The 9,060-nt window shown below is 36.0% G+C and overlaps 1 protein-coding gene across 1 annotated transcript; it reads left to right on the top strand.

Annotated features, from left to right (window-relative positions):
- Window positions 1–5,813: 5,813 nt before the first annotated feature.
- On the top strand, window positions 5,814–8,183 carry LOC109828426 (probable DNA-directed RNA polymerase; the record flags this gene model as incomplete). Its single annotated transcript, XM_020395423.1, has 3 exons — window positions 5,814–5,939; window positions 6,039–6,146; window positions 6,201–8,183. Coding segments are annotated over exons 1-3 (2,217 nt in total), but the record flags the coding sequence as incomplete, so codon positions are not given.
- Window positions 8,184–9,060: the final 877 nt, after the last annotated feature.

Below are 9,060 nucleotides of genomic sequence, written 5' to 3'. Positions count from 1 at the left end.
TTTTTAATGCTTTTTTAGTTCTTTTAAGGATTAAGTGTGTGATCTATTGCTATCCTCTATGAGGCTATAGGGAAAACATGTCGCTCAGAACTAGTTTAAGCCTTAGTTTAAGGCTATGGTGAGAAGCAAAGCTCCAACTTTAATGCTTAAAAAACTCTGAATTAAATATAGGAGAAACTTCCATGAGTTAATTTTTTGTCGCTACTATCATATGGAAACATGCTTAACTTCTTATCGTTGATATCATATTAGAAAGATGCATATATTGAACAATATGGTTCTCTTACTTGACAACTCTTCTAATGGTATGAAGCAAAGGAAATTTTATTGACAAACTTTCACAAAAGAAACTTTAACACTTGGTTAGAACAACTAGTTGGTGCTGTAAATTTGACAAGTTGAGCTATAACATTTCCCTGCATTTCTATTTACAATTCATAGAACAACATACTTGAATGCAACGTCGACAAAGTAGGTAATAAAATATACACATATATTTCTCCATCCAATTTACATAACAAACAATATACACAATTAAAAAATTAGAAAAATGGGAACATAAGAGCATTAGGAGTTCAGCATACTATTTGCTACGTCACAAGGGCATGTTTCTTTTCATTAGCCCATACAAAAACCCAACGGAATCCAAATTATGTACATAATCTACTCCCAAAATTCAAGGTTCATAAAAGCCCATACAAAAACCCAACGGAATCCAAATTATGTACATAATCTACTCCCAAAATTCAAGGTTCATAAAATCACATAAGTTACTCTCAAACAAATTATGTACATAATCTACTCCCAAAATTCAAGGTTCATAAAATCACATAAGTTACTCTCAAAATTCAAGCTCAACACAACCATAAAACTTACTAGAATTATAATAAAATACAAAAATAAGGAGACATTTGCTAGCCAAGCTCCATTTATTCTCTAGTGTAGCAGATGCAATTGTTCTTCTATGTAGAAGAGCTCTAGGCAACCTTTGCATTATTATTGCTCATCAATCCAAATTCATCATTGCACACCAATTAATTAAAGAGAAACAAATAGAAAAAGGGAGGTAGACTAAGGTGGTTCTTAAAAAATCAATAAATTCCTTGCACTTGGAAATTTTTGTAACTTTATTTCTTCATAATGTATGCATTATTGATTGAAAATTCTTTAAAATTATAGAACAATGAAGACCCCTAATTTACTTACACTTCTACATTATGCATTGTTTTCAGATGTTGAATAATAAAGTTTATAGATTACATTACATTGTGGTAAAATCTGACAATATTTCATATTATATATGATAAATCAGGCTTAAGGAAAAATCATCTCCAGAAAATGGAACTGTTATTGAATATTAGTGACCCAATTCTTATCATTTCATAATAATTCAGAATAACAAAAAGTTCTAAAATTGCAAGGAAAGAAAATTGTTGAACTTACCTGATTCAAGAGAGATGTTATCCACAAGGTTGGCTAGAGTCTTCTCTTTTCTTATTTCTCTTTCATTATTTGCTAATCTCTGTTTATTTGCTTCAATGTTTTACTTGAAGCAACAAAAACAGCCTATCACACCACCAATTTTTTCAATATTTTGTAGAATTCACCCCGATTCAATCTCGCGGCGGTGGTGTCGTGGAGGAGTTAGGGCTGGGGCTGGGGGCGACAACGAGTGGGGCTGGGGTTGGGGGAGGGGAAGAAGTTGGAGAGAGGGGGAACTGGAGATCGAGGTGTTGGCCTTCTTGTTTTGATGATGATTTACAAATAATTTATATCTAATATTGTTTGTCTAATGTTTGTGTTTTATATTTATTGTAGACAAAAAACATGTTGGAGGATGGATGGAATTACGCATTCACGATCATATCCAATGAATGTTGGCGGAATAGTAGGTCAAGCTATGTACAACTCAAGTTGAACATCCAAGTTCAAGCTTCATCCGCAAAATTACCAAGTCAAGCTATTGAAGATCAAGATCAAGCTTGGGTAATTTAGTTTAGGAGTTTATATTATGTGTGTTAGTACCTTAAGCTCAATATAATATGCACACACATTTTATTGGTTTCTTTGTATATATATAAAGTTATATATATATATACATAAGTTAAGTTTTGGTTTCTATGTATATTTAGTTATATATATACATACATGGTTTTGAGTTTTCAAGTTTTACTATAAAACAATTGAATACAATTGAAAATACATTTTTTGTTTCATACTTATATGCATATATATGATTTCATCAATATCAATTTTATTTAGTTCAATAAAATCATGTTTTAGTGCATTATATGTGTATTTTAATAAAATACTATATTCATTATTTATAGACTTCATAACAATAGTTTACATCTTTCTTCAAGTCTATAAAATTATTTTGTAATGTTTCAAAACATGGTTAAGCTAAAATATCAAAACTCATGTGTTCACATTTTTATATTTTGTAGCATGTCTATTATCCTGTCTACAATCATTTCCTAAAGTTTTATATTTTTTTGAATTTATTTGATATTTTTAAATAGGGTTTTAAAATCATAAAACTATTTCAAACCTGTCAATTTCTAATATCAGTTTGCGGTCGACCACCACGGTCAACCGCCCTTGAGTCCAGAGACTCAGGATAGTTTTTGATAGCTCGCGGTCGACCTAGCGGTCAACCGGATGCAGTCCAGAGAGTTTCGCGGTCGACCGTCATGGTCGACCGTCTGTTGTCCAGAGCCAAACCCTGGCCTTTTTGTTGCTTGCGGTCGCGGTCGACCGTCATGGTCGACCGTCTGTTGTCCAGAGCCAAACCCTGGCCTTTTTGTTGCTTGCGGTCGACCGCGAGCTTTCCACGCTCAACCGCCGATTTGACCATTGGTCTCCAACGGTTGTTTCCTGAGCTGTTTTTCAGGGGGCTTTTTGGTCTTTTCTGTTAGGTTTTTGGCTGATATTTTGGGAGGCTATACATATACCCCCTTGCTCTCATCTTTCATGCTTAACTAAGAGAATGTTTTAAAGAAGTTTTAAAAGAGTTTAAGTTTGTTTTAAGTTTGTTTAAAGGTTCGTTTTGTAAAAACAATTTCACAAGAGCTTGAGGAAAATCATCTACATTGTTTGAGCATCCAACTCTTCTATCTCTCCCTCTTGATCTATAGAGAAGTTTTCCTAAACTCTATTTCTAGCTATTATTATTTTATTCATAAATTCCCATAAGCTAGATTTTAATTTAGTTTTGTTGATTTGATTTCACTCATTGTTTACACACACCCACTTGAGCTTATTGTATTTTCATACATAGTATATTTGGGTTGGTGAGAGTTGTAACAATTGAGTGTGTGCTTTAATTGAGTTCTCGCCTTGTATTATAGAACAAATCATTTGTTGTTATTTGAGAGTGTTGTAGAGTTTTCGGTTAGCTAGAAAACTGTATTGTGAGGTGTGGAGTGTAGACGTTGATCGGTGATCGTTGAAAACCGATACTGTGAGGTGTAAACGTTATTCAGGTGAGCGTAAAAAACCCAGTTGTGATAGTGGATTTCTTGTGACGCCCCTGGGTTCACACAAGGCTGCAGTCCAAGGTGAAATCAGGAATGTCAAACCTATCATGCACTACACCGTGCAATAATACGTTTCACCATCATAATAAGTATCCATCTAGTGGAATCAACAACAGGTGTAGGTACAAAACAGGCAAAAGAAAATATAATGGAACAGTAATAAACAATAGGTGATCTGAAGAAAATAGTCATCACTGATATGAGTAAATAAATCTCTGAGAAGAAACAATATCTGAGCTAAATACAAATGTCTCGACACAGGGAGAAATAACATTTAGGAACCTCGCCTTTACAAAAACTAGAATAAACTCTCAATTGTTCATAAACAAAATTTATTGTGGAGTTCAAACATATACTAATAATATCTATGAATAACTGCTAGAGCAAATCCATCAACCTACGGCTCTCTGTGCACCTGGCTCGTTACCTGAAAGTGGGGAAACAACGAGCGTCAAAGCTCTATAGCGGGTAACATCACAACCAACCCCAAGGGAAAGGGTTTGTTGTATACAGAAAATACAGATAATATATAATAGACACAAAATCATTAGTCCTAACAAAGAGGGCTTTAATATTTAGGAATTTACAACACGAACATAGGTACGTCGAGCGAAATAATCCAAACAAGGAAACCCTCATGTATATACCTCGTTATCTCAAGTTGCAAACCCTTAAATATCAAACCCAAGAGCTAGAACAGGAACAATAATAATAATAGGAAGAATCGCACACCCAAACTCCGAACTCATATACTATCTCATGTCACAACTCATGTACATGTCATGTAAAGCATATACAGTATAAATGTCAAAATCAAGGTCTAAATTGATGTCCAACACATGGACTAAAATCAAAAGTAGTGGATGTTCAACACATGGACTGAAAGGTGGTTGTCCAACACATGGACTGAAAGTAAACGTCCAACACATGGACGAAAAAGTGAGTGTCCAACACATGGACTGAAAAGTAAATGTCCAACGCATAGACTAAAAGGTAAATGATGTCCAACACATGGACTGAAAGGTGGTTGTCCAACACATGGACTGAAAGTAAACGTCCAACACATGGACGAAAAAGTGAGTGTCCAACACATGGACTGAAAAGTAAATGTCCAACACATAGACTAATGGATTATAGTCCAACACGAGGACTGAAATGGATTATAGTCCATTACGAGGACTTTAATGAATTATAGTCCAACACGAGGACTTCAATGGATTATAGTCCAACACGAGAACTGAACAAACTATACCAATATCTAAGCGATATGCGAAAAGATAAACTTCACAACTTTCACACAAATAATCTGATTTCGGGGAAGCGTAGCTATTCAATATAGTTTGATTCTGAAATGCTTGCTAGATTACTTGCTTGCTTTCAGCTTTACAAGTATAGGTTACAGGTCCGGCATATAGTATAGCTTGACAAAGATCTTTCTTCAAACTGTGCCTACTCGCCTCTCTCTTTGGTATTCCTACGTGCAAGTGAACAACCTTCTCTTGGCTCGGGGACAGATCAGAGCAAGGTAAATAGAACCGATCTATCGCATCACGTCAAGCTAACCTTTTCCATCTAAATGAACTTTGCCTTATAAATAACATCTTTCTCGGATGGATTGGCTCACTCCAATTGGCTTTCTGAATCAGCTCACCTTTCTCAGAATCTGGATTCGGGTTCTTCAGGGACAGTGGAAGGGTAGACCACAGAATGAATATCAGCACCATGTTGGAAAATGGCTTTTCTTACTCCCTCCATCATGAGTTTAGGGGGTACTAAGATGTTGTGCTGAAGCAGTGTTCATCTCTTCAGCTACTCTACTGAAAGACGGAGAAACTTTTTCGAATAGATGCTTGATGCTGTCCAGAACGTCGAACTAGAAAGATGAGATGGGCCGATCCTCCACGTGAACTGGCAGCCATAGCAATTGAACTCTGGCTTGAATGAGAAGGCTATCAAAGCCTAAACCCCCTCATCAACTTGCTGTTGGGCAATGGACATGTGACCTGGCTTGGGGCGAAGTCCCTCTGGCACAGGAGCGAAATGGCCTTTCGCGTAAGTACTGGCATCATAAAATGCAGAACCAACCCCACCTCTATCTTTCTTATAGAAGCAAGCAATGGAGCAAGCTTTATAGAAAGATGTTATTGCGCCAAGACACATAAGGCAAAGTTCAGACATGCAGAAGGTACTTGTTTGGTATAAAGTAGCCAACGAGTAGACGCACCAAATGCCAAAAGTCCTCCCTCACTTGAGTGCCCCTTTAGAGTAATACTAATGTCGTTCTCTAGTAGTATGCTAGAGGGAAACTTTATGCTGGGTAGTGGCACCAACAGGAAAATCCCAAGGATAGAGAACAGCTCTATTCAATGCCGTTATACAGCAGATGTCACTGGCATAGCGGTCCATTGAGATAGCTATCAACTGGCCCAGTGACCTCTCCGCAGCTGTAGTTATAGTATAAAGTTTCCGCGGGTAAAGACAACTGAATGAACAATTCAGGGAAATCCAAATGGTATTACTACTATAAAAGACAAAAGGAACGCCATGCCTCACAAATTCTGGATAGCTCAATCATTGATTGATGTGCAGAGAAAAGACGAAGATAAGGTCAAATTAATCAATTTTTGGAATACATTTTATTATCATTTAATTACTATTCAGGAAGAAGAGAGTCTACATAAGACTAAATCTTATCAGTATAAGGAAGAAGTCTTCGAAAATTTGCGTAAAGGAAAAGAGAACTTATCATTAGGAGAAGATGAATTACGTAAGATCCAACTTGATATTGAGGACCTGACTCTGAAATTCGATGAAGAATCTTTGTTTAGGAGTGTTCCCAATATAATCAAAATTTTAATCAAGAATGATGAAGAATGTGCTAAGGATATTCTTAGGAAACGTTTGAAAACACAGAAGGATATCGAATTGATTTCGGAGTTCGGTCAATATACGATTGAGGCCTTAATTGTTCATGTGTTAAGTATGCTTTTTAACTCAGTTAATCCGGAAACATCTATGATTCGTGTTTCCACTTTGATTGAACGACTAGAGAATAGTGTCCGTACCCAAGCTTTTTTATTGATAAACCGCAGGTGTCAAAAGAAGTTCACTATGTCCACTGAAACCACGGATAATGAAAATGGGAAGAAAAGATCGAAATTGGAAAAGATGTATCCCATTGGTTCAGGATTAGTTGAATTCATGGATGAAAGGGGTTTGATCACATTAATGAATGATAAGAGCGGGAATGTTCGAGTGATGAATAAAAAAGGAGCTTATTTTATTCCGAACCATCTCTACGCTGTCTGCAACTTTGATATTTCTTTACTACCGATCAAGCTCAACCTGCCAATGGTGTGCAAACCTCTTGATTGGACGAGTGCCTGCCCGGAGGGGCAAGAGCCTAGAACTCTTTCCGATCTATCAGGGGGTTATTTAAGTTGTCCAACTGGGGATATATATGATCGTTACCGTCTGTTAAGTACCGGTAGCCTTCATCATTATTTTATTGATATTGGAAGGGGAAAGGGAGATTATCTGAAACTGTGTGATATAATGAACAAGCTGCAGAATCAGGCCTTTCAAATAAACAGTGATTGGTTGCAATATATTGAAAATAATGAGAAGTTATTAGTTGACTATGGTTATCTCAAGCCAAGATTTCTTGTTTCTTTGAATTTAAAAAAAGCATCTGACTTACTTAGAGAGTTTCACATGAAGGATAAGGATATTAATAAATTATGTAGCTTTAGCGAATTGTTACAAACATTAAATAAGAACATTCAATGTTCTCGTTATGAGGATTTGATTATCAAACTGGCAAAAGCCTACGATGGTTATCATTTTTATTTGCCTGCCTTTCTCGACTTCCGAGGTCGAATCTACCGCAGTGGGATCTTGCATTTCCATGAGCGTGATCTAGCTAGAAGCCTGATCCTCTTTGCTGGTACGAAATTTGAGAAACCTCTATCTAATATATATAATAATATTATTGATGCAACAGCCTTCCATTATAAGAAGTTCACCACTGTCAATGATGCAAAATACTGGTTTTTAAATAACATTGATAAGATAAAAAGAAATCCTATCGATTTCGCTCGGGAGGCTAAACACCCCTTTCAGTTCCTGGCCAATGTTATTGGACTTAGCAATGAGAAAACGGAAGTTCTTATGAACACACCTATTACCCAAGATGCCTCAGCGAGTGCATATCAGATTATGAGTTACTTCTTGATGGATGAAATCCTGGCTAAGAGAACGAATCTCATCCCATCCGAAGATGGTCAAATCCAAGATTTGTATTCTTTCTTGCTCAAAGAACTCATTGAGTTCATGAAAGCAGAACTCGATAATAAATCTCTATCAAATACTGTTTGCCAAATCCTCAATCGTAATATAGTCAAAAAAATCTTTATGCCAATTATCTATGGCAAAACTGTAATGAGCACAACCATGGATCTGAAAGAACATCTCTCTCACTACATCACTTATAAGGATTGTTGCGTTGTAGCCAAAGCCTGCTTTAAGTTCTGGAATCAGAGATGTCCTGGAATGAGTTGCCTGATCCGGTTGATCCGTCATATAGGCTGGATCGTGTCTGCAGGGGATCGCCCTGTTTTCTATAAAGTTCCTTTCTTTACCACGGTACAGGATTATATGAAAATGGAGGCAACAAACAAGAACAAATTGATCAACATAATTTTAATTGTTATTAATTGGGATTAGATTAGCATAAGACCCTAATCACCCCCCCTCTAGGGTCTAACAATTGGTATCAGAGCTTGGTGCTCTTTGATTTAAGGACTAACCGCCTTGAGTTAAAGATCCAAGTTATTGCATTTGTGCCAATCTAATTTTAATTACTTTGTGCTTCTTGCATTTCATCTATATGGATATGTATGATTCATCTTGTTTAGGATATGCTATTAATATTGCTCCTCGTTTGGATATTTTCCCCTATGCCCAATGGCGTATTAGATTCAAACTTTTTGTTCAATCTAATCAATTTGATTTGTGGGAAATTATTGAGAATGGCTATGTTGTTCCCATCTTGGAAAAATCCAAATGGTGTGATAATGATAAAAGATTGTTTCACATGAACAAGCTTTTGTTAGAATATTTGATTAGTGCCTTTCACTCATCGTTTTCTAATAAATTTGCTAATTTTGATAGTGCTCACGCTTTATGGAAGTTTATTGAAGCACATGAAGGGAAATTGGAGGCTATTCAACAAGCATTGGAAAATCTTGCTTTGAGTCCTAAGGAAGCCTCATCCCCATATACATTACCACTAGGTGATAACCCTAGTGAGGTATGCGATAACGATGATACTCTTACTTTTGATGAACTTTCTCTTGAGTTTGAAAAATTGCATAATTGCTATATTGATGTAAAAAATAAATATGTTAAAATGAAATCCACTCATGAAACACTAGCTACTAAGTTTAACTTCATTGAAAATGAAAATATAATTCTTAAAGAATGCAATGAAAATTTGAAAATTGAAAATGCTAGTTTGCTT

Source organism: Asparagus officinalis, unplaced genomic scaffold (assembly GCF_001876935.1).
Source record: "Asparagus officinalis unplaced genomic scaffold, Aspof.V1 AsparagusV1_Un1413, whole genome shotgun sequence".
Classification (NCBI taxonomy): domain Eukaryota; kingdom Viridiplantae; phylum Streptophyta; class Magnoliopsida; order Asparagales; family Asparagaceae; genus Asparagus; species Asparagus officinalis.
This window is presented reverse-complemented; position numbering and strand designations above follow the sequence as displayed.